The sequence below is a fragment of the Plectropomus leopardus genome, chromosome 5 (assembly GCF_008729295.1).
Source record: "Plectropomus leopardus isolate mb chromosome 5, YSFRI_Pleo_2.0, whole genome shotgun sequence".
Lineage (NCBI taxonomy): Eukaryota > Metazoa > Chordata > Actinopteri > Perciformes > Serranidae > Plectropomus > Plectropomus leopardus.
The window spans coordinates 30,646,095-30,673,511 of record NC_056467.1 but is presented as its reverse complement, the minus strand read 5'-3'; the positions used below and the strand labels follow the sequence as shown (position 1 = coordinate 30,673,511).

Genomic DNA, 27,417 nt, shown 5'->3' with positions numbered 1-27,417 from the left:
GTTTGCAGGAAGCACGGAGGCCTGGAGGAGTCTCCCCGGAGACCAGTGACCTTATATGGCCGACTTACCACGGTCAGTTGCTGGTGCTTCTCTGCCTGCCTGACAGCTGAGCCGTCCGTCAACCCACTCATATAACTGTCACACAAATGCGCGCACACACGCACACACACACACACACACACACACACACACACACACACACACACACACACACACACACACACACACACACACACACTCCTGATAGTTCCTGTTTGTTGGACTGTGTCTCTCTCTGTGAATTTTCATTACATTTGATTTTAAAAAGGAGCACATTTTTTGGCCAATTTATCCTGGAAACCTGCCTGAACATGTTTGTTAGAGTATTGAAAATCATTGTAGTGCTACTTTTATGATCAATTGCACGAGTAGCAAGCTAACTCTGTAACTGGTTGATAAAGGACAGAGCGCCATCTATTGAAACTCAAACTTCACTGGCAGAAACACGAAAGAATAAGAGTGTGGATATATAACTGAACAGGCCTACAGGGCGCAGTCACAGGGGCCCAAGGGGTCAGGAGGCATCTGCTTTGGGGCCTCCTTTTAGAGGTGATTGTTGGAAAGTCAACAGCTTTTTAAATGTTTTTTATTGTTGTTTTTGAGTCTTTTGATATTGAGGTTGTGCTGCTCAAATGCAGTGGTGGGGGTAGAAATCATATCATTTACAAAAGCATAAGTAGTGATACTATGCAAAAAAAATGCCCCATTACAAGTAAATGACCTGCAAAAAATGTACTGGTTAATATTCCTAAAGTATCAAAAGTAAAAGAACTGGTTCCCCACATTTTGTTATGATTTTATTAGATCAGTATTATTAATGCATGAACATGTAAACAGCACTTTATTATTGCAGGAAGTTGCAGCAGAGCTCATTTTAACTACTTCATACCCCCCTCCCCTCAATTGTTTAAGTTTTGAAAATCAAATTCTATCCTATTCTTGCTTGATATGTGACTTAAGTTGCTCAGTAGTTTGGGGCCTCTCTTGTCATATTTTGTGCTTCATAATACCTCATTTAATGGCCTGTTATTTTATCCTTTATAGGACAGTACGCATTAAAAGGAGAGAGGGGATGACATGCAGCCAGGGCCGTCGCCAGGAATTCTGGGCTCCATGAAAACACATCTCATTGGGCCCCATCACCATGGCCCAAGCCAACCCTGCACAATTGTTATAACCACACCGCATTATCTAATGACCCATTAAAAGCAATAAACAACTATAACTTGATATTTACTATAGGATATAGGCCGTCATTTTGGAGTAGACAATTGACAACCACTAGAGGCCTGTATGTTTACCTGAACTCAAAATACCAAAAAAGATTTCCCAAATTTCACTGCCTTTACATAGCAATAATGAGCATATGCTTTTTACCTGCCTACCATGCACAATATTGCCCTTCAGACTGCCAAGTGACTTGTTGAATAACTAGGGTTTATTTGGTATAATCTGACCCCTCAAAGTGAAAAAACCAAAAACTCCAGTTGACCTTCATCAGATTCAGCCACACTTGATGTTATGATCCTTGAAATTGAATACACGTGTTGTAATATTTTATGTTGTAATTTTTTAAAGGCAACATCGCGTCACTTCTAATTCTCTGTGCACCTTTATATTCATTCACTGGTAAATATCTCTTCAGTGAGACGTGTTTCTGCAAGATGGAGAGGATGAAATTCACTAAGTAATGTCCCCGTAAATTCCAACTATTCATTCGTGACCACTGAATTGTTTGTACCATATATAATAGAGTTTTATCCTTCCGTGTTTCAGCAAATGGCATTACCTCCACTTGTTTACAGTAGATCGTTTCATTTATCAGTCCCGTATGTAGTTTGTGTGCGTGTGTCTTTTTGATGTTATGCAGCAGCTGAAGACCTCAGTACGCTTCTTCTCTCCTTTCTGAAGTGTTAACAGCCGCTCCAGTGAGTTCATCTTCTTACTTACCTAATCACTGATGGTTTCTCACAGCTTCTGGGTGTGTGGTAATGCTTTCAAATCTCATAATATAATCCGTATAACTCAGGGTAACCTTTTGTTTTAAGACACTCCTGGTGTCACAGCTGTTTCAGTAGCATTTTAGCCACTTATACTATTGACAAAAGCCTTACATGAACTCACTGAAGTAAAAATCAATCTGATAATACATAGAGTCACTTTATATTTCTGAGTGTTTTATTGAATGCATTAGTAAACCACTGAGGTTTACAGATGAGTGTGACGGTGTGTGCTCAGTGGATGGTTGGGATGGCGACTTAGTGTGGTTTGGTTCCCATCCACTCTCAGGAGTTCGTGGACACAAGGAGTCCTGTCCTGCAACAACAAATCCATCTTTTATGCTCTTTGTGTCATGTGAGAAGGAAATATAACACAATTTCTGCTGGCGGCATCAATGTTAACCAAAATAAAGTTAATAAAGTAATTTAACATCATTAATCTGTCACAGGGTATTTTTAGTTTAGAAAACACTCACTATAACACAGTGTATTTTAAGATGTTAGTCATAAGACATATCATAAGTATATGTTGATGTGTTGCTATTTCTGTAATATAAAGATACTCACTTATTTGAAACACAGACGACTTCTCTGCAGCTGTCTTGTTGAGGTGACACTGGCTGTGTTGCAGGAAGGTTGAGTCTCTATAAAATAAATGAATAATAACTATTTAAAGTACAATAGAATGAGTGACATTAATTACATTTGAATCATTCAATAAGTAATATCAAGACTTGCAGGAAAAAGTCTGTTAATGTTTTCATTAACTGTTACCTCTGTCTGCTCTCCAGCTTGTCCTGTGGGACGGATGTAAGCATTTCCTCTCTGTTGTCAAGGTAACAGTGGATGTGCAGCAGGAACACCAAGTCTCTGTTGCTTTCTTCCATCACCTTGCGGACTGAGAGGAAGTCAGAAAATATTTGATTTATTAAAAAAAGTGATAATAGGAGGGTAAACAGGTGCATACATGGCTAGTTTACACAGTAACATACATGACTTTATTTATCTTTGTGTAATTCAAGATCTCACTCACCCTTTGGACCACAGTGAAGGGCAGCAGCTCGGGTGGTGGAGAAAGAGAAATAATAAATTAGCAAGACAAATAATATTTGCTTTATTGAAAATATTGAATTACATGAAGGACCAGATTTACAGAGTAACAAGTCAGAATCTTGTACTCGCCTTTCTGAGTTCACAGTGAACAGCAGCAGCTCAGGTGGTGGCGTGGGATAAAAGTAAAGTATGATAAAGAATAGTTAATAAAACATTGTTTCCATTTTTGAGTAAGTATGGTTAAGCACACTATATGGATAAAAATGTATACAGTACACTAACACTCAGCTCCTGTTCTGTTTTTTAAAAGCAAATTTTCAGGTCATTTTCCTGTCACCTTCTGCTATTTTTTTGCAATATGTGCGAAATCTGATGCCAAGTTGCCAGTTACCTTTCTCTCCCCCATGTTTTCAAAAGAAACTGATCCAAATTTGTTCATGTTTCAGAGGATTAAATGCATGTGAAAGGCACCTGAATGAATCACGGGAACTATTGTTTGTCCAGGATTTAAATGGTTAATTATTTTTTTTATCTGATTAATTACAAGCGCTTTGTAGAAAAGCCACAAACAATGCCAGATGCTAGATTTATTTTGATTGGACACAAGCTGCCAATCAGTATGTGCTCTCATGTCATTATCATCAATTATCAATCGGCACAACTCGCCCATATTATTTCCCACTCCTTCAAAGTTTACATGCATCCTTTGACTCTTAGAGACTATGGAGGTGAAAGCTGACAGACTGCAGTGCTGTGAAGACACATTAACATTTAAATCAGACAATGACTGTCTCCAGCAGAACACTTTAAACAGTGAGGAATTGACCCAAATCATAATAATTTGTATTTGCAGTTTGAAGAGCACAATGAAGCAGTAATAAGAGACAGAGGCGCTGAAGTGACTGGGGTTGAGTTTTATCCAGTCACACCGTAAAAATCTAACAGGTTGATGCTGCTTTAAAAAAATATAGGAAACAGACTGCCTTAAAAGCAACATTAAACTATTACGCTTAAATTATGTTATGTAATTTCTAAATTTACTTCAAATTGAGCTGTATTTACTTAATTTTTGTGAAGCTGTTGGAATTTAAAAATGGCAAGTGAAGTTATCTACCGCTTTCTGAGTGGTAGAACTTCAGTAAAACTAGTTAATGTGACTTAACTTGATCATGACATGGAGGATTTTTTTTTCAGTGATGAAGTTGCCAGTTCTGTTTTCTTAACATTTTTAACATATACAAATATGATTGACTTGTTTGCAACCAGCAGAAAACAGATGGTTTACTGAAGTTGCGACCACTTAGATAAAGTTAATTTTACTTGTTATTTTTAAGTTACAACAGCAACATTGCAACACACAAATTTGTGTTTTTCAGCTAACTAATTGCGTCTATTAACATTGCTCTCCCAATTTATGAGTACCTAATCTTGCCGCATGGTGACGGTGGCACTTTGGACACGGGACGCGCACAATTACTGCATGACAAGACTCTCTCATACCAATCAAAAATCGCTTTTTACCAAATTAACGGTGGGGACTGTGTGTTTTAAGTGGATGGCCTTCCCTCCAATATAAGCTGTGTAAAACATTGAGCTGTAGCCAAAACGACTGAGCGCTCAAACCTGCGTGCGCAATTACGCATAATAAAACCTGAGTACCTTCATTAAATCATGCGCAGTCAAAAACAGGGCTTCTCCAAAAATAATCACATCAAAATATGTGCTTCTCGGCTCACTTATTAGTTATGTTAATAACCTTGTCTCTCGTAATTTATGAGTTGCAAATCATGCGGCGCGGAGGAGACTGTAGCACTTTGGACGCAGGGCGCGCACAGCTACTGCCTGTCAAACCACTCTCATCTCAATCAACACTCAGCCTTTTACAGGAATAATTGTGGGAACTGTGTGGCTTTAACGAGGATGCCATTGCCTCCAATATAAGCTTGGTAAAATACTGAGATGTATGGCCAAAAGGTTTGAGTGCACAGACCTGAATGCGCAATTACGCACGATAAAACGTGGGCACATTCATTAAATCATAAGCAATCAAAAGCAGGACTTTTGCTAAAATAATTACACCAAAACATCTGGTTCTCGACTCACTCTTCTCATTTTTGATATTTGTAACCTCACCCTCTCAAATTACAAGTTGCAAATCATGCGGCGCGGGGGAAACGGTGGCACTTTTGGACGCAGGATGCGTACAGTCACAGCATGACAAATAACTCACCCATTCCTTTCATAAAAAAATATCACAGGAACGAGCAAAGCATATTTCAATGTTGTGACAAGACTAACATGTCAGGTACCACCTCTGAGTGATGGCTGAACAGTTTTACGTCCAACAGCCACTAAACACTTAATTGATTCATCTCTTTCATTTACACTGAGAACCATAACTATATTGATCTGATTTTGCACTTTTGGGATTTTTTTTTAAAAAAAGTTCATTAATGTGACATATTGTAGCTCAAAGTGAGCAGACATCTCTCGATACACTTTAAGAAGCAGTCGCAACTCTCCACACAGAGAAACAGACCTCGGTTTGTTTACACCTGCGCGAGGGCTTGCCCCTAAACGTTCCATCGTCTCCATGGCGCACAAGATAAACTTATTGTTTGTCATTATTTGAAAAAATGGCCCCGGCGCCATTTTGTTTCAGTAGATTTCGATGATTTTGGAAAATTCACAATTATCAAACAAAAATATCAGTGTTTCAGAATCACTACACCATCATCACCATATTCCGCGCTTCTCCCGCCAAATTTAGTAGTCTAGTCATAAAAAAATCATTTTACACTGAAAACATTGAGATTCACCAAAAGCTGTGTTTTCTAACAGGTCAGTTAGCATTTTGTTAATTGACTATCCTCAAATTCAATAACTTACTATAATCAAAGGCATTTTTGGGCGAAATTCTCTTCAAGTGGGCTATATGAGTAGCAATAATCAATGAATCCCTCTAAGTATGCACACATTTAATAAATCATACATTAAACAGGATATTACAAGGTGTCTTACTAGAATAGGAGGTGATCCAGCGCCTGACACGGACCAGCAGGTGCTCCTCCGCGGGGGTCCGGACGCCATCTTTCAGCAGGTCCCTTCAGGTGTAGTTTTCAGCTCAGATATCCAACGATTTCTAATGTAGAAGTTGTTTCTAACTTTACAGCAGACGGGTTTTGCAGGTCAACTGGTATCAAGCCCAAGTGCAAATGCTTCTATTGAACTTCCTTAGAACATGTTCAGTTTCCATGACTATTACTGACGCATGTGCGTGAGCGCAGGAGTGTCGCCAGGAATTCTGAGTCCCATGACAATATATCTCATTGGGCCCCATCACCATGGCCCAAGCCAACCCTGCACAATTGTTATAACCGCACTGCATTATCTAATGACCCATTAAAAGCAATAAACAACTATAACTTGATATTTACTAAAGGATATATGATATATACTGATATTTATTTTTACAAACACAGAGACACATTTTAACATCACATCTCTGCCATCAGTTTGGAGTAGACAATTGACAACCACTAGAGGCCTGTATGTTTACCTGAACTCAAAATACCAAAAAAGATTTCCCAAATTTCACTGCCTTTACATAGCAATAATGAGCATATGCTTTTTACCTGCCTACCATGCACAATATTGCCCTTCAGACTGCCCACCTCTTTAAACAAGATTATTTGATGCCAAGTGACTTGTTGAATAAAAAGGGTTTATTTGGTATAATCTGACCCCTCAAAGTGAAAAACTCCAAAAACTCCAGTAGACCTTCATCAGATTCAGCCACACTTGATGCTATGACTCTAAAATTGGAATTATCCCCCTCAATTCTTAGTTTACTTCTTTAACACTATGGAAATAATCATACTTCAAATTAAATAAGCTGTGTTTGTAGGGCATTAGCACGCTAGCTTTTACAGCTAGTGCAAATTCAGTTATATCATATGAATCTAGAGATTGTAATGAATCTGTTGATTCAAATCGCAAATATGTTAAGCTAGCTCACTGAGAAATTAGCTAAATATCGCTCCAGAGTTGACTGACTTTACCGCAAGGTAATATTTATAGTAAATATAATGTCACATGAGATTGTATCTATGATGCTGAGTTATTTATACATATAATAATCTATGAAATCTATATAAAAATCTAATATAATCCAGGCTAGACTCCTGCTGGCTGACTGCCTTGAATCTAAATTGCTAGTATTAGCTTAAATCATTTTTAAACTGTGTAAGTTGTGCCCACCTTTCTTCATCTAGTGGACCTACATTACACATCATAAACACACAGACAGTCTGCCCTCGTTAGTTGGATTGGTGAGGTTTAGGCAAGAGGAGTGGGATTGGTTAGGATTAGATAAAAAATATCTCTGTAAACCAATCAGAGGCAGAGTGGGGCGGGTCATGTCTTCACCATCCGAGTAAAAAAAAAAAAAAAAAAAAAAACCCTTTCCCAGGACATCATGGGCAATCTGCCCCGGTGCCGCGGTGTATGGTGGGAAATATAGGATCAGGTAAGCTCTTCAGACGCGTCAATGCACATGGACATAACTGGACCAATTCAACAAATCATGAGACTTTGCCTTCAAAATAAAAGCGCTGTTTTAAAATATATATATTTTATATTGTGAGAGCGCCATATAAATACAATTATTATTATTATTATTATTATTATTATTATTATTATTTATTATTATTATTATTATTATTATTATTATTTATTATTGTTATTATTGTTATTATTAATAGTAGTAGCAGCAGTATTACTCGTAGGTGAAGTATTAAATTAATGAGTACAGTTGAAATTTGACCTGGAATTAGAATTAGAATTAAACTGCCCATTTACACATTAGGTTGAACTTAAAATACTAAAGCTTAAATAAAGATTATTGGACGCATTAGGTGTACAGAACAACTGCCATATCAGAGGCGAGATAACATCACTCTTGTTGCCAGATAACAAATATGTTTGAAATTTTAGTAAATGATGCATCATGGTTCAATTTATGAGATATCTAATTTATTTTATTATTACAAGTAATTTTTTAGACACACATATCCAATATTACTACAAGTAAAAGTATTGATATCACATACACAAAAAAATCCACTACAAATACAAGTGCTGCATTTAGAATCTTACCAGAAAGTATGTAAGTATTAACAGAGAAATAGTATCAAGTAGTATCAAGTATCAAAAGTTAATTTTTTTCATTTTACAGTAAAATATTTGCTGTCAGGGAATGTTTTGGGATTAATATGTCTGCTGCATTAATGTGTATGTGTCATTTTGCTGCTGTACAGGTTGCATTCATTTGAACCTGAATATTGCAATTACATACATTGCAATATTATAAGATTTAATAACTTTTTTTCAGCCGAAAGTTGTGTACCCAAAAGGTAACATTGTCATCACGTTTTATGTGGGAGAAAGATTTCAGTCTCACCAAAGTCATTTTAATGGTAGCAAATTGTATCTAGTGGAATGAAAAAGCAATTGATTCTATTATTCTTGCATGCTAATAAAAATTAATTTGTATTTAAACTATTAATAAATTCTACGATTAAAAACTTGATATAGCGATACAATATAACAATATATATGCTGTATCAATTTTTCCCCCCATGTTAACTATTTTTGGACCTTAAAATTTATGTTTGGAATAATATTTAGATAAGTTGTAAAAAAAAAAAAAAAAAAAAACCCGTCGGTATCTTTTGATTAGTCTTTTACTTTGAAGGTGACAAGCGGAAATTGGATTTGTTGTTGTGCTAGCTTGATGCTAACTGTGTTGACAGGAGGAGCTGAGAGCCGAGGAGGCAGCAGGTGAATCATTTACAGCTTTCTACTTTTTACCGTCCCACCTGTTTAACAGTCAATAAACTGAAATATACAGTGAGCAGCAGAGATGTTTCCCTGCATATGACCGATTCCGCTTTCCAAATAAAAATAATAATATAAGCTCAGAGTGGACAAAAAGAGGAAACCACGCCGCGGGAGCCTGGACTTAGCAGGTAGGCTATAAATAACTTTTTGTTCATGTGGATCTGAGATGAAGCTCGCCTGAGTGTTTTTCTGAGTGTTTACATCGTGTTTCAGAGCATAATTATCGACCACTTGTTGTTGTACAATGTATCCGATTATGTGTCCACCAACAAATTAATTAAAATATCTCGTAACGTGACGCAGTCGTCATGATATCAGCAGAGAGGTTTGTGTTGGGTTTAAATTTGCATAAGAAAACATTATTCCTGACATGCTGGTAAACTGACCCTTAGGCATGTTGCGCCCACAGTAAAGCAAAGCACATGGAGACTGTGTGTGGGGGCTATATGTGTGTTTTTTCATATATTTGAATGCTTAATGGAATCCGCAGTTAACTAAAAATATTTAAGAAGAGACTAAATTATTGTTTACATGTAGCTTTTGTGTCACTGGATGGTCAGATGGATAAATAGTTGTTCAACTGTGTTGTTTTTGTTTTATAGCACATGTCCGTGTTCAGTGTTGGACTGTGTGTCTTGTGAATATTTGGACAAGATTGAGGTCGTTTGTGACAGAATAGAACCAAGCCAATAGAATAATCTGGTTTAGTAAACCGCAATTTATAACATATGCTCACTTCTCTCAGAGAAGGGGGAACTGAAAACCATCATGTGTTTGACTGTAAAGTTGCTGACAGCTTGTATTGTAACTGTGATCGTTTTATTTTCTGCAGCTTCTCAGTACTGAATATTAGAAGTAAAAGTATTGAATTTTAGTCCTTGGATGGAAACAGTATTTGGGTAAAAAACATGTTTGAACGTTTTTGTACAATGATATATATATATAGTGAACTCTATCTAATGACTGAAGTGACTTTAATGAGTCAATAATAAATCAGTCTACAGGCTAGAAAAGGGCAAGGCAAATAGCAGATTTCATCCTGGAAGGCAGTGATACTCAACTTATGGCCAAACGTGGCCCACGATGGGGTGCCAGGTGACAATCATTTTCTAATTCACAATAAAAAAAACTGAGAAATGTTTTTACATTTTTAGTATACATAGGGTGTCAGCATCAAAATAGAGCTTGTTTATCATAAAAAAAAGTGCCATTGGAGAATCCCCCAAACCCACAACAGAGATCCCAGCCAAGCTCCTAATGTTTTAAAATAGAAATGTCCTAAAATCCTATAAATGTCCTCAAATCTGAGAAATTTCCTAAAATCCAAGAAATCTCTAATCATAGAAACATGCAAAAATCCTTAAATCTCCATAAATTTCTAGAAACGTCTTAAAATCCTAGAAACATGTATGGGGCTATTGCGACTGGGTCCTGGCCTCTTGTAATTTTTTAAAAGTGGCCCCAAAGCAAAGCAGTTTGAATATCCCTTCCCAGGCAAGCCAAAGTGCTTTACAGGGTGGTTAAGTTAAAACTCATTATAGCCCTATCACATAGCAAGCCTCAAAGGGCTGTACAAACAATAATAATAAATAAATAAATACAAATAAGAGGTAAAAAAAAAAAAAAAAAAAATCAGATTCATCCTGCAGTTAACCCACTCATTCAGTTTCTTATGTCTCTTGGCCCACTCAACATCCAAATATCTTCCACTGTTTATACTTAATTATGTCTTAAATGTTGGCTTTTGCTTTTATCAAATGACTCGGGATAGGGCAGCTCCTGTATGGCAAAAATCAGAATCATGGTCAGTATTGACATCACTACAATGTAACATGATTACTTATTGAATTTGGAAACATCATGCATTAATTGATTTTTATCAGTGGATTTTAAAGTAAAGGAAAAGGCTTCACTGGATTTTTACACAAGACAAAACAAGAGCATCATTGTGAAACAGAATTGGCACAGTAACCATTTTATCTCAATCACCTTGTTTTCATAATCGTTGGAAGACAGATTTGTAATTGGAAATAAAATTTGATTAATTGATAAATTCAGTAATTTTCCCAGCGTGGTGGTGCAGTGGTTAGCACTGTTGCCTCACACCAAGAGGGTCCCAGGCTTGAACGCACTGGCTGGCTGGGGGCCCTCTGTGTACAGTTTGCATATTCTCCCCGTGTCAGCAAGGTTTTTCATGGAGTTCCTCCCACAGTCCAAAGATGTGCAGGTCAACTGGTGACTCTAAGTTGTCCACAGGTGTGAATGTGAGCGTGATTGGTTGTCTGTCTGTGTGTGTCAGCCCTGTGATAGTCTGGCAGTGTGTTCATGGTGTCCCCCGCCTCTCGCCCGGTGTCAGCTGGGATCGGCTCCAGCCCTGCAACCCTTAACAGGATAAGCGGTTACGGATAATGAATGAATGATGAATGAATAATTGCCCAGCCCCAACTCAGGACCACTGGAGTGAGACTGCATTCATCAGCTGAGTTTAAGCCAAGCTGACACTGAAAGATTGAGATACTGACTTTTAAATACTGCAATTAAGAAATATTTGCAGATATGATTTAAGTTTGTTTGTATGCAAAGTTGTGCTACAGAAAAACAAAAACATTCCTCAAATTTTGGAAGACAGGGTTGTCTACTACTACAGCACCTTTAACACGAAAACTAATACTGCTGCTACTTTGTGCTGTTCCCAGGTCAGTTGTTGTGAGAGGAGCAACCTCGGAGTTGGAGCCATGTTGTCGGCAGAGGAGATTCTGAGCAACACGCAGCAGGTGATCGCTGGGCTGGAGGCGCTGAGAGGAGAGAACTGCAGTCTGCTGGAGAACCTGCATGAGGCAATGGAGAGACGGCCGGCGCCAGAGAGTGGCAGCGTGGAGCAGGAGAAGAGCGACATCATCCGCCAATCACTGGAGAGCATAGAGCTGGGCCTGAGCGAGGCACAGGTACGAGGAGAATAGAGGCAAAGCCGTCATGACATATTTTCTGTGATTAAGCCGCTATAACACTGCAGCACATTGTAGCAACTTTTAGTTTCTAACGCAATCAGCCATGTCTCTACAGTATTAGATATTCATATGAGTCCACTGGACAAAAAACATGCTCAAAATGAATTCAAAACAAATCATAAAGCCAGGGGAAGATCCTTTTTAATAAAAGCAAAATCTGCACAAAAATACATTTATAAAGCTGCATGCACATATGCAATTTAGGGGTCGACAGATTGTCGGCTTGGCCAATTATTGAGACCGATATTCGGCTGTTTGGCCATTAACTATATCTGCGTTTTATTTTAATGATTGCCATTAAAATTTAATTAATGAAAAATTGCCAGGAAAGGCAGTCTGCAATACATGCAAAGAAAGTCAGCACGGGAGGAACATTTACTTCTAATCTCAGGGAACTAAATGTATTCATTCATTTTTTATAAAAATTTTCACTGAACTTAATAAAAAAAAGGTGCTGGGAACTTGCTGTATTTGATGTTGAAAGTTTCAGTTTTGATTAAACATTTGCTAAAGGCATTTAAACAAAGTTTTGTGTTGGAGTTTGTTATATGCCAAATTCTAAATTTTGACAGAAATACAGTATGTTCCTTTTTCTTTGTAAATGTATATCGGTTCCAAATATCCGGTATTGGTCTCATTAAGTACTAAAATCAGTATCGGCTCTGAAAAACCAATATTGATCGACCCTTAATGCATGCATACACATACACACACACACACACACACACACACACACACACACACACACACGCACACATACAGACGTGCAAAAGTGCAAATATACTTACACATGTTAATAAGTCTATAATAGTTCTGCCCTAAGGTAAATAAAATAATATTTTAAGTTGGAAAATATGCCTTAAATCGCTTTTCATGTTAGTTTGATGTCTGAGGTGTCTCTGATTTGTACGTCATGCTTGTCGTCCCTCGAGGTGATGATGGCATTGTCGGCTCATCTGGGTTCACTGGAGGCGGAGAAACAGAAGCTGCGTGCTCAGGTGAGTTTTCACAGGAAGTTTTTTTTGTTTGTTTTAAAGAGAAGAAGGAGAGAAGAGATGATGAACAGATGGGAGATTTTCTGACACTTTTTTTTTAACTCTATGAAAGTGCTGTATGAAATTAAACATGACTCAGCAAACTGACTGTTAAATCCTTTTTTATGTTTTCTCTTCTACTCATAACCCCCTTTCACGCCTCTGTCCTCTTTTACTCTGCCTCTTTCCACATCTCCAACTACTCATTCCTCTCTTCCTTCTCCCTTTCTGTCTTTTCTTTTCTCCTCCTGTCCATTCCCTCTCTACACACTTTCTACATCATCTTTCCTTTACTTTTACCCTATTTCTCTCTTTCTCTTTCCTACATTCTTTCACCTCCCCCTTCCTTGTCATCTCTACCTTCTCTTTCAACCTGTGCTCCTCCTCAGGTGCGTCGTCTCTGTCAGGAGAATCAGTGGTTGAGGGACGAGCTGGCAGGCGCTCAGCAGCGACTGCAGGACAGGGAGCAGGAGGTGGTCACACTGGAGGAGCAGAACAGACACCTGCAGTTCATGTCGTCCATACGCAAATACGACATGGAGGAGCCACAGCTGGTGAGGAGACGACAAACTCTGTGTCTTTGTGTCTGTGTGTGTGTGTGTGTGTCTGTGTGTGTGTGTCTGTGTGTCTGTGTCTGTGTGTCTGTGTCTGTGTGTGTGTGTTTGTGTGTGTGTGTGTGTGTGTGTGTGTGTGTGTGTGTGTGTGTGTGTGTTGGTTCAGGAAGAGTTTGCTATCCTTACGTCACCCCCCAACCATATATTAAAGTATCACAGGATCAAATGCGTAGAAGTCTGCTCTTTCTTTAACCCCTTGAAGCATGGCTTGTATCGGGATGTTCTGTGTGTGTATTCAGGGAAAGCAGGCTGGAAATACAAACCTGATCTGACTCAAACCCGAAAAAGTTTTTAGGTTTTAAATCTGCAAGAGGTTTAAGGCCTGTGAGTTTTAATGCCTCCGGTTCAGCGACAGCCATCATTCATGTGAATGCAACATCTCAAAAAGGGAATTTCCTCAAATCTGACACAAATGTCAAAAAAAGAGACTAGAATTTGGTGGTGGTCACTGTGACCTCATAAAACGTGTTTTTGACCATAACTGAAGCACTCATAGGCTAATTATGAATTTCACACAAATGTTGAATAGATGTAATGATGTGCTGAAATTATATATCCAAAAATCCACCTCTTTAAAGATAAAATGAAATGTTATTTTCTGATTGTTGTGACAATTGTCATTCATTGTGACAACGATTACCTTCACATAAACATACTCACAACTTCATCTTCTTCTTCCTCTCTTCTTCTTCTCTTCTTTGTCTTCGTCTTCTTCTTCGTCTTTTAAGTCTGAGCTCTACTGTGTCATCATAATGTTGCATAATGCAAAAACACTTTTCTGGCCTCTATTCAGCGTCATAACTCAGGAACAGAGAGGGATATATTTTGTCAGAATCTGAATTGGTGATGCTAAACTGTGCTGGTTCTTCTGTGCTGCCAGAGGGAAGATCTCTGCGAAGTACCCATGTTTTAGGATATTTAGCTTCTTTCCAACAAAATCCATATTTGAAGCATTTTCAGCTGTCCCGGCTACATATGAATCTGGACAAACATGGATGCAAACTATATTTGGTTAACACATGCAACAGTATGTAGGTATATTTTGGTCTGATGGTGGTTTTGTTGCCCAACGGAAACATTTTCAAAAAAGCTCCATAAAGCTTATATCCAGGACACTCACTGAAACACTTCACAGAAAGTGCAGTGTATTGCTGCATTTCTGATCCCAATCTACCTCAGGTAATGTCTTACTTATTATTGAGTCAGCTTCAGTTTAATTGGAGCTTTTGTGATCAAAAGGCGCGATGTTAGGCCATTGACAAGAGTTGGGATTTTTACACGTGACAAACACACAGTTTTTTCACTCCATTTTATAAGAGTAGGCTACAGTCACACACTTTGCAAAGCCATTGGGTGTTATATATATTTTCTGTTATATGTGTATCCACTTACTGAGCTTTGTTTTTTGTTGTGACCAAAAGGCACAATGTGAGGCTATTAAGAAGAGTTTGGACACTTATTGCAACAAATAAATACCTTTTAATATTGTTAGAGTACAGTTAGAGTATTAGAAGGTGAAGCGAATTGGGTGCTGTATGGGGAGCCAGCTAGAAGGATGGGTGTGATGTGTTCTCTGGAGCAGGAGCGTGTGAGCAAGCGGGCAGCTGAGATCTGAACATACTGTAGTTTTTGGAGGTCAGTGGAGAGGAGGCCAGAAAGGATGCTATTGCAATAGTCCAGTCTAGTGGTTATGGAGGCGTGAACAAGAGTTCCTGCAGCGGAGGAGGAGAGGGTGGGTAAAAGACATGCAATGTTACGGAGGTGAAAGAAGGACGTTTTGGTGATGTTTTTGATGTGAGATTTGAAGGAGAGTGGGATCCAGGATGATGTAAACTAGAGGGGTGGGTGTGACTGTGTGGCCGTAGATGCTAAGAGAGAAGTCCTGGGAGGAGGGATTTAGGGCCAGTTATGAACTTTTCTGATTTATTGCAGTTGAGTTTCAGGAAATAATTACTTCTAGGTCTTAAAATAGATTCTGATTTATCATTATATCCTTTGGACGTTAACCAGTATGGCCTTGAAGTTGCCATTTTAAATTTCATTCTAGGCTGTATTAAAAATGTCTTTAAAAAAGTTCAATTTTGAGAACCCTGGGGGGTACCCTGACTTAAACGTTTCGCACAGTTTGATTATTTGTTGGTATAAAAGTATTAATCTGTTAGTTTCAAATCAGAGTTGTCTCCCTCATTATATACTGTACACATTGAGAAAAATTGAAAATATGATGAGAAAACTTATCTGCAGTTCCATCTTTGCTGAGTGTATTTATTTATCACTTCAGGATGACAAAGACACATCTTCCACCAAGGAGTCTCTGGATGACCTCTTCCCTGCCGAGGACGAGGAACAATCACAGAGTAAGACTTTAATGTTTCTAACAGAAGTATACTGCTTGCCTTCAGTCATTCACAGTATAAATGTCCCATTGGGCTAAAAGTTAGGTTGAATGTTAATGGGTAAGCATCAACTTCCAGTCACCTTGTTTTTTATTAGGATGGTGGAAGTCTCAAAAGCTCAGAGAATAAAACTCCAATGTACTGCATGGGTAGAAATAGTGCTAGGAAAATGTCTCTCACGCATGATGTTTATGTGTAAATAAATTACTTAATAGTGACAAGACTGAACTGGAATTGAACCCAAATGCACGACACCAGGTATCAAAAAGTCAAAAAACACTTTATTTTTAAAGGCAGCAGTAAAGTCTTTACAAAGGCAGAAGCAAAAACTCAAAATCACTCCGAAGAGGAAAAGTAACAAAAAAAAATCTCTCAAAAGAGGAAACAAAGTATCAACAAAAAAATCACTCAAATGAGGTGGATGAAAAAACTAGAGTTCAACAAAGTATCAAAGGAAAATAGGTTTCAAACCTGAACAAAGCAACTGAGCGAGGAGCAACAAAAACTTTGACTTGGACATTAATAAGGCGCTCGTTCACTGGCAGACGAGACAAAACAAACGGAGACGCGGACTATATATACACAAGGTAAGGGGAAACAGGTGGAGACAATCAGGGTGGGGTCGACAATCACACTGGCGGGAAAACACACAAAGGGAGGAAGTAGGTGACCTGAAACGAGAGGAGAGTTAGGATTTCAAAATAAAACAGGAAATCACAAGACAACATAGACACAAGACAAAAAACAATTTAACATAATTTCCTTGACATGACAAATAGAGGTGTGCTACTGAGTTCTCCCTCAATAAAACTCAGAGTGTAACTGTGTTGCTGCTGCTTATATTGAGTAACAACTCTCTCACTCTCTCAACACACAGCAAAGACATTTCACGCTGTGGTAAAATTTTAGCATCTACATCACATGCAGTGATAATGAGTTTGCACACTGGGGTTCTCTTCAGAGTATCACATGATTTTAATATGATTCATTCATATAATTACATTTGTTGTTTAACCCGCTTTAATATTAAACACACTCATATCGCTCTGCACACAAAATGCACTTTTCAAAATCAAGCTTTAAAAATATTATACCATTATAGGATTTTCTACTTTCATTGAGCTGCTTTGTTAACCAACATCAGTTCTAATTAATCCCTTCAATTCCCAGGTTTTTGTCATGATGCCACTATGTTTTTAGATTTAAAAATAAATTAAAAAAAATAAATAAATATATATATATATATATATATATTTTCACTATATTACATGCAAAGTAGATTTTTTTCGATTATCACAGCCTGGAATATGTCAATGATTTGCAGCACCTTTGATTGTGACAGTGCATCGAGTGGAAATAGCATGTGTTTTGTCCAAATGCCAAGTATGGTAAAACTTACATCATCAGGTGGGAAATAATAAAAATGACAAATTCCAAGCTAAATGCCCAGAGTGATACCCAGAATATTACAATAGTCTTTCATGAATTAAATGTTACTCGTGAAAATGTTACTTGTTGAACTGCTGCTTACATCAAGTCGAAGCTTGTATTAAAAAAAAATCCTCTTTTCATTTCTTGTGTATTTGTCTGTTTATTGCCAATCAGTGTCCCAGCCTCACCACAGCAGTGCAGCAGCTGCAGCCCAGCAAGGCGGCTACGAGATTCCCGCGCGCCTTCGAACACTGCACAACCTGGTCATCCAGTACGCATCTCAAGGTCGATACGAGGTCGCTGTGCCGCTCTGCAAACAGGTGAGAGGGGCCGTCTCCTCCAACTGGTCCCACTGTGCACTGTCTTGTAACTGTTTCTGTTTTGTTCCCATAATAATCTGAGGCCCAAAATCAAGTTTTCCCTGCTTCTCTACTGGTAAATGTAAATCATTCTGTACAGTTGCCTTAAAATGCTTTATTTTAATTGCTCAACAGGCTTTAGAAGACCTGGAGAAGTCCTCAGGCCACACCCACCCAGACGTAGCCACCATGCTGAATATACTGGCGCTGGTGTACAGGTGAGAATAGTTACCATGACAACAACACAACAAAAAGGAAAATTTCTTTCAAAAATTAAATGACTTATATCCTGGGTTTATCCATTTCCCAAATTTTCAAAAACGACCCTATATATGTGGGGAGAAAAGTCTGAGTAAGAGAAACAAGCTTGACGCTAAATGTTTCTGTGTAACTAAAACAGCATGTATATAATATGTCTTAAATGTATCTCTGTAATGTATTTCTTCATTTAATAATCTGTTATTTTGCTTTGGCAACAATGATACAAAAACATTCATGCCAATAAAGCAGATTTGAATTTGAATTTGAGAGACAGAGAGAGAGAGAGAGATAGATATATAGATATTTGTGGTATTGAGGGCCGCATTATTACAGCAGATTATTTCTTACAACTTTGTTTACTGAAGGTTCAGGTTGTTAGGAGCTCTAAAAATGTCTCCATTTTCTGTTCACAGCGCTGGATAATGTATTGCATAATATTATTTTGCTGAAATATGTGTATTCATGTGTCAGCTTATTTTGTGGTGACAAACCGCGACATCATGTTTTTCTCTACAGAGACCAGAATAAATACAAAGAAGCAGCCAACCTACTGAACGACGCGCTGGCGATCAGAGAGAAAACTCTTGGAGTGGACCATCCAGCTGTAAGTTAGCCTCCTTCAATAAACCAACTGCAGCCTGACACACCTTTGAAAGGAACAATTGAATGACATTGACTGATTTTCGCTAACCATTTCATTTTATCACTATGTATAAATGAACTGAAATCATTTTTTTGCACCAGTGTTTAGTCTCCTGGGAACATCTTGTAGGCAGGATGTATTGTAACTGTTGTCTGAGCTTCTGTCCTTGTTTGTCGCCGGATACCTGGAGCTCTTTTGTAAATGTTCAATGTTTCACACTGGTCTCTGTCAATTTTCTATAAGGGAAGATATAAGGGGGCACAACTCTGGAATAGTTATATCCAAATTGCACTTCAGTCTACTTCTTCAATTACATATAAAGGCTCAGGACCTGTCTGATGAACCAAACTTTGACTTAACATTCTTAACTGTTCACATGTGACTTCTTTTGGCTTCCTGTCCCTCTCTCTTTTGTTAAATGCTGACTTATCATAAATGTGCTTTTGCATTTCGCCTGCACACACTCTCATTCACGCTCATGCATAAACATATACACTGACACATGTAGACAAACGAACTTAGGTTCATACACACTCAGTACATTTATTTTATTTTATTCTTGTGTTTTTATTTATGTATTTATTTTATTTCCCATTTATTTTATGTTCTCTGCTATATAATGTAGACATTGTTATTGTACTTAATTGATCCTATGCCTGCTTGATCTGATTTCTTAATCTTGTAGGATTCTTTATTTGCTTTTGTAATATATTTTAAGGTGAGATTCTCTCATAAGCCTGAAGGGATTTCTGTATCTCACCTGCACAATCTGCTTCTATTTTGTTGATGTTTTGCTGTTTTGTTTTTAATGTGCAAAAAAAGTACATACTAAATATTAAAATGATATCCAGAAATATTGTTTGTTTTTAAGGTTGTTTAAGGTCACACTTACTGAGTTGGTATGAAATGAACATTGTGTGTTTTTGTGCAGGTCGCAGCAACACTCAACAACCTGGCAGTGCTTTATGGGAAAAGAGGAAAATACAAAGAAGCTGAGCCGCTGTGTAAAAGAGCTTTGGAAATAAGAGAGAAAGTAAGAGGGCACACATTTGTATAACTACACTTATGAGGATCCTCAGAGTTTATGCAATTTCTTTTCTTTTATGCGATACTAACTATTTGACATACCATACGGTGACATTTTTTCTGTCCTACTATACTCTTACATTTTTTATGACACACTACACTATGACTGGTTTTGATGACTGACTATCACTTCTTAGTGTGATTTTTGACAAAATTCTTTACTATGATTTTTTACCATGATTTCTGACGACAAACCATATGACATTTTTATGTACGATACTATGACTTTTTTCAAATGATTTTTTAAGACATACAATGCTAATACTTATATGACATTGTTCAGAAGTTTTGACAACATACTATACTACGACTTTTTTGTGAATTTTGACGACATCCTGTGATTTCTGATGTGATTTTTGCCCTGTGACTTTTTTTTCATATCATACCTTGAAGTTTTTACCATACTATAGTGTTTTTTCATGATTTTTGGCAACATATTATACTTTGGCTTTTTTTTATGACATACTATGATATTTTGATGACATACTATAATGTATATTTATATAATGTATATTAATTTCTTATGACATTCTGTACTTTTTCTGTGACTTTTATTTGTTTTGACAACAAACTACTAGAACTTTGTTCATGATTGTTGACAACATATAATATGAAGTTTAAAGGTGATTTTTGATGACATACTATACTGTGACATTTTGTCATGTTTTTTGGGGACATACTATACTATTTTGTTCCTATGTGACTTTTGCTAACATACTATACTTTGACTTTTTATGTGATCTTTGATGACTACTTTTTTCATGATTTTTGATGACATACTATACTATGATTTTTTTTCATGATTTTTGACAACATAGTTTACCTTCACTTTGTTTTGGAATTTTGAAGACTTACAGTACTATGTCTTTTTTCCTTGATTTTTTACGACATTTTATATTATGACTTTTTTTCATGATTTTGACGACATACTATACAATGGCTTTTTTCATGATTTTTGCTATACTATAATTTAAAGTTTTTATTACGTCCAATACTTTCATGTTTTTTGTGGTAAACTAATATTACAGTCCTCATTGCATAGTATACTCTGACTCTGATTGCATACTATACTTTTACTTTTCACGACTTACCATACTATGAATTTTTTACATGACATACAACCAATACCATGAGTAGTTTTTCACAGTGTTGTATCACTATCGTTACTTCAGTAAGAGTCTGAATACTTCTTCCATGATGCATTTATCATTTATTACACAGTCATTATTATAGAAAAAAATATTTGTTCTGTCCTCTCACAGTGTTCTTTGTGTATGACCACCCCCTCAGGTTCTCGGTACAGACCACCCAGATGTGGCCAAGCAGCTGAACAACCTGGCTCTGCTGTGTCAGAATCAGGGGAAGTACCAGGAGGTGGAGCAGTACTACGAACGCGCTCTGCACATTTACCAGAGCAAACTGGGACCAGATGACGCCAACGTGGCCAAGACCAAGAACAACCTGGTGAGAGGAAAACCTTGATGTACAAGAAAATGTGACATGCTGTGTTTTTTTACATTTCACTGTGATTCCCCCCTTTGTTCTTGTTATGCCCACTGAGTTTATTTCAAATTACAACGGGTTTCAAATTTCAATACATTATTGTCAAGGCTGTCAAGGTGATGACAAATTAAAAAGTCTGAAACTCTGCTATTGGAACTACATCATATTTTCCAATATATGATATAATATGTAAAATACAATATGTATAATATTTTGTCTTTTTATTCTCACTCAACCTCTCTCTTTCATCCACTTGTCCTGGTTCTTTGTTCTTTTCTCAGGCATCATGCTACCTTAAGCAGGGGAAATACAGACAAGCTGAGGCTCTTTACAAAGAGATCCTGACCAGAGCACATGAAAAGGAGTTTGGATCTGTAGAAGGTACAAAACAAAATTTTCATCAGTAACAGGCAGAAAGTAAAATTCTAATGTTAAATTGCACAAGAATACTGAAGGAAATGTTTGTATAAGTTTTAAGCTCACAATCCAAGAACAATACCTGTGTTCTTCCCCAGTTATCCTGTTGATCAAGGTCTGTACTCTAGACTGTTTTGCAGCATTGGGATGTAATAAATTTGTTCATGCAGAAGTTCTACATCAGCAGTTACAATATGCACTTTTGAAATCAGAATCACTTTTACAAACAAATGTACTCATTTTTTTTTGCATCACTTTAAATGTACTTAAACATAAATACATATAACACCTAGCGACAAGGACAGCACAGCAGATAATGGTAATAATAATAGTAAAGCAATGGCGGGGCTATTATGTACACAATTATGGGAAAGAAAGGTTTTTTATATAATAATTTGTAAATATATATAAAAAGAGCTAAGGACCAATGATAAAAATGCATGGTCAAGTGTTTTGTAAGGTGTAAACTCTAAAAATAGTGCAAAGAAATAAACACAAAATGGACATAGATGAACTGGAGGATAATGTATAAAATGCACACCAATTCTTGTCTGTATGCATAATGATAAATGCATGATTAGGTGAAAAGAACACCAACACAGAGAGCTTGTTTTCAAAAACTGCATGTTCATACATTGCTCTATTACTGTTTGTCATTCTGCCTCTCCGTCCGTCGTGCAGGCGATGGTCGCCCCAGCTGGTCAGGAGCTGAGGACGGCACTTCAGGACAGGATGGACTCAGTAACCTGAAGCGCAGTGGTTCCTTCACCAAACTGAGAGAGTCGATACGCAGAAGCAGCGAGAAACTGGTCCGTAAGCTGAGAGGGGTTGGATTGGAGGAAGCGACCCCAAGGAATGCTGGGTAATATTCTGTAACAAAGGTGTTAATCTTCCACTGTGACGAGTTTTTTAGTTTTAGTTTTTCATTTAAACAACATCAACACAAATTGACAAGAGGAAAACAAACAAACAAACAAAAAAAACAGAAACAGCACAGACCAAACAAAAGCACAGCATCATCTCTGGCAGAGCCAGAGTAAAAGAAACAAAAGCCCACTCCCCTCATCTCCGTGTTACAGTTGTAATTCATTGAGAAAGAAATATGCGCAAGACAAGATTGACATGAGATGTACATGCAGAAAGCACATAAGATCAGCATAGCACAGTATGTGGCTTCTATGACGTGTTTAATCCTTTTATAAAAGACTAAAACTGATTCCAGACAAGCACATGTGATCCTCTACAATTATGCAGGTTGGTTATCATTAACTCAAATGGTGCATTCTCTGTCATTAACTGAACCTAGTCTCTATATTCAGGTCTGGCTTGACTTTTCCAGTAGCAGCGGATTACCTTAGCAGCTGTAATAAAACCTGTGAGGGCTAGAGCAAATGCTGGATTTGAGATGTTAGGTTATGACCTGTCTCCCAAAAGGCAAAGTTGAACCACTTCAGGAACAGGTGTACCTAGCCACTCTCGTATTGTTTTGATTATCTCTCTCCAGAAGGGCAGAACTAAAGGGCAGGCCCACACTGCATGGATAAAGGTGCCTTCCTGTCTTTTACATTTCTAGTATTGAGTATTTTCTAATAAACCCACTTTATGAAGACAAACAGGTGTAATATAATATCAATGAAGTATCTTGTAGTGTAAAAATGTTCCCTTGCACTTCTCTTGTAAACCAGCCTGCACTGGAGATGATCCTTGCCCAAGAATCTTTATCATTGCTTAAATTTAAATCCCTCTGCCAGATAAGTCTGAGGTTCTCGCAGTTTCCATATATTGAGTTAGCAGTTATCTTATAAAAGGTGGAGGCCTTGTGATTAGTTTTAGGCAGTTTAAAGTATTGCTTTAACATATTATCCTCCCCAGGCAACTGGTTAATTACATTCCCTAAAATACTCCTTATGTGTAAATATCTCCAGAAATCTGATTTATCGATTAGGTTGAACTGTGCACTGAGTTCTTCAAAAGATCTAAGTATTTTATCGTCAGCAAGATCAGCTATATTTCTTATACCACTACACAACCAGGAGTGCCAACAAATCACTTTTCCCACTTTTACTGCTGGGTTATTCCAAGGTGAAGAATATACTTGCCTATATTGTGAAATCTTTAATAATTTGCAAAGTTTAGTCCAAGCATTCTTTGAGTGTTGTAAAATTGGGTTAGTTTCTTTGCCATTGTGAATTTAACAGTAGTTGATTCTGGCAGCAGTGCATTTTCCTGAATAACCTTTTTTTTCTAAGAAATCAGTCAAACTGAACTGAGGACATTTTTTGTGTTTAGTGGTATAATAACAGTTTATGAAGATTGGGAGTTCTTTATGGTATTGTCCTTTTTTCAGGATGAAGAGGGCAAACTCTCTGAATGTGCTAAATGTTGGAGCCAGGGAGAGTCAGGAGGGTGCCCAGGTGAGCAAACTGTTGGTGACTGAGTGTTTTAACAGTGATCAAAAATCATTAAATAAAGTCGCAGTAAAGCATGTTGTCAAAAATGAAGAAAAGGCCATTGTATAGTAAGTGGTCAAAACTCATGGATAAATGTTATAGTATAGTATGTCACTCAGATTAACCACAAAAATGTCATATGACAATATGTTGACCAAAATCATCATGACAACATCATATGTCATCCAAAACTGTGAAAAACAGCATAGTATAGCATGTCACCCAAAACCATGAAAAAAACTGTCATAATATAGTGTGTCATAAAAAATGTCATACTATGCTTAGTTGTCAGAAACTGTTAAGAATGTCATAGTGTTGTATGCTGCCCAAAACCATGAAAAAACTTCCTAGTATTGTATGTCCCCAAAATCATGGTAAAATGTCATAGTATAGGGTGTTGTTCAAAATCATGAAAAGTCATAGTGTTGTATGTTGTCCACACCATTAAAAAACGTCATACGATACTATGTCCTCCAAAATCATGAAAAACACAGTAATATAGTTTTCCATCAGAAACCATGAAAAACTTCATAAACTTCAACTTCATAGTATAGTATGTTGTCCAAAATCGTGGAAAAATGCCGTAGTTATAGTATGTCGTCCACAATCAACACAAAATAGTCTTAGTATTTAATGTTGTCCAAAATCGTGAAAGGACGTAATGATTTAGTATGCTGTCCAAAATTGTGAAAAACTGCTAAAGGAACCGCAAAGGAAATTTAGTTAAATTACTGTTAAAATACAAACTACATGGATTACACTAGCTAGGAGTAAAATTGAATCAAATCGTTATTAGAATAAGTTAGGCTATTTTCAAAATTAAAATGATGGACTACATATTTATTATTCACAATATGAAACGGAGAAATAAAACTAAGCTCATTAAGACCATTTCATGACTCAATTATATATATGAAATTCATGATTTAATTTCATAATGGGTCTATCCATGTCCTCTGTTATTTCTTGAGTTATTATTATCCATTCTCTTCATATCCCACACATGCGTAGCCTATAAGGCGGTCTGTCGCAAATTTCAGTTGCTTTATTTTATTTTATTTTTTTATCAGTTTCTTAAAATGTTCTGGCTCGCCATCTGATTGTTTAGAAAAAAATTGTCCCAAGGCCATAGAATAATATGTGGTCCAAAATCATTAAAAAACGTCTAAGTATAACTGTAATATGTCATTTTTTTGACATGTCAAACTTCCCTTTTTTCACATACTATACTATGGTGTTTTCTGCCATTTCTTCAACATGTTAAGTTATGACGTTTTTGGACGTTTTTGGCCTTTTTACCCACTTTGTACACTATGATGCGTCTCTACAAGCTATAATATGTCATTTTCAGCCATTTTTATGACATGTCAAAATTTGACGTTTTTCGACATACTGTACTATAGCATTTTTGGTAATTTTTTCGTCATGCTAAATTATGATGTTTTGGGCCTTTTTTTCCACTTTGTATATACTATGACGCGTCTCTACCATCTATAATATGTCGTTTTCAGCCATTTTTATGACGTCAGTTTTTTGTCATACTATACTATGGCATTTTTGTTCCTTTTTTTGACATGCTAAATTATGACGTTTTTGGCCTTTGTTTCCACTTTGTATACTATGATGCGTCCCTACAAGCTATAATATGGTGTTTTCAGCCATTTTTATGACGTCAAAATTTGACATTTTTCAACATACTATACTATGGCATTTTCGGTCATTTTCTTACTTGCTAAATGATGAAGTTTTTGGCCTTTTGTGTCCTTTTTTCCACTTTGTACATTATGACACGTCTCTACAAGCCATAATATGTCGTTTTCAGCCATTATTATGACATGTCAAAATTTGCCATTTTTCGACATACATACATGACATACATGCATTTTCGTTTTAATTATGACGTTTTAGGCCTTTTTTGGCCTTTTTTTTCCCTTTGCATACTATTATGCGTCTCTCTAGGCTATAATATGTTGTTTTCAGCCATCCTCATGACATCAAAATTTGATGTTTTTCGACATACTATATGATTGCATTTTCTGTAATTTTTTTGAGATGCTGAATTATGACGTTTTTGACCTTTTGTGGCCTTTTTGTACACTTTGTTTATGATGACGCGTCTCTACAAGCTATGGCGTTTTCAGCCATTTTTAGGACGTCAAAAATTGATGTTTTTTATATACTGTACTATGGCATCTGTGTTCATTTTTTTGACATGCTAAATTACGATGTTTTTGGCCTTTTTCCCCACTTTCTATACTATTACGCGTCTCTACAAGCCATAATATGTCGTTTTTAGCCAATGTCATGACATATCAAAATTTGATGTTTTTCGGCATTTTCGTTCATTTTTTTGAAATGCTAAATTATAATGTTTTTGGCCTTTTTTGGCCTTTTTTTTCCACTTTGTGTGCTATGACGCATCTCTACAAGGTGTATTATGTCATTTTCAACCATTTTTATGACATGTTAAACTTTTACGTTTTTTGAACTTACTATACTATGACATCTTCGTTAATTTTTTTGACATGCTAAATTATGACGTTTTTGGCCTTTTGTGGCCTTTTTTTTCCACCTTGTTTATATTGACACATCTCTACAAGCTTTCATATGTTTCCAGCCATTTTTATGACGTCAAAATCTGATGTTTTTTGACATACTATACTATGACCTTTTCGGCAAATTTTTCGACATGCTAAATTCTCACGTTTTTGGCCTTTTTACCCACTTTCTATGGTATGACGCGTCTCTACAAGTTATAAAATGTTGTTTTTACCCATTTTTATGACATGGCAAAATTGGCAAAACATGGCAAAATTTGATGTTTTTCGACATACTATACTATGGCATTTTCGGTCATTTTTTTTGACATGCTAAATTATGAAGTCTTTGGCCTTTTTTTTTTTTTACTTTTTTCCACACTGTATAATATGACATGTTTCTACAAGCTATAACATGTCATTTTCAGCCATTTTTATGACAGGTCAAAATTTGACATTTTTTGACATACTATACTATGGCATTTTCGTTCATTTTTTTTAACATTCTAAATTATGACGTTTTTGGCCTATTTTGGCTTTTGTTTGTACACTTTCTATACTATGACACGTCTCAACAAGCTATAACATGTCATTTTCAGCCATTTTTATGACATGTCAAATTTTGACATCTTTTGACATACTATACTATGACATTTTCTGTAATTTTTTGACATGCTAAATTATG

At 36.8% G+C, this 27,417-nt stretch overlaps 1 protein-coding gene across 2 annotated transcripts in view; it reads left to right on the top strand.

Moving 5' to 3' along the window:
• The first annotated feature begins 9,016 nt into the window (after positions 1–9,016).
• The window catches only part of klc3 (kinesin light chain 3), a 21,470-nt gene continuing 3,069 nt past the window's right edge, over positions 9,017–27,417 (top strand). The window contains exons 1-13 of one of the 2 annotated variants that reach the window (XM_042486946.1): positions 9,017–9,121; positions 11,690–11,938; positions 12,973–12,999; positions 13,425–13,589; positions 15,931–16,006; positions 17,651–17,796; positions 17,971–18,053; positions 18,613–18,700; positions 19,671–19,772; positions 21,116–21,289; positions 21,610–21,709; positions 22,427–22,607; positions 24,093–24,159. In XM_042486946.1, coding sequence (XP_042342880.1) covers positions 11,729–11,938; positions 12,973–12,999; positions 13,425–13,589; positions 15,931–16,006; positions 17,651–17,796; positions 17,971–18,053; positions 18,613–18,700; positions 19,671–19,772; positions 21,116–21,289; positions 21,610–21,709; positions 22,427–22,607; positions 24,093–24,159 — 1,419 coding nt within the window. In that variant the 5' untranslated portion in view covers positions 9,017–9,121; positions 11,690–11,728. Of the gene's footprint in view, positions 9,122–11,689; positions 11,939–12,933; positions 13,000–13,424; positions 13,590–15,930; positions 16,007–17,650; positions 17,797–17,970; positions 18,054–18,612; positions 18,701–19,670; positions 19,773–21,115; positions 21,290–21,609; positions 21,710–22,426; positions 22,608–24,092; positions 24,160–27,417 lie in introns of both variants that reach the window. The other variant, XM_042486945.1, reaches the window with a different exon arrangement.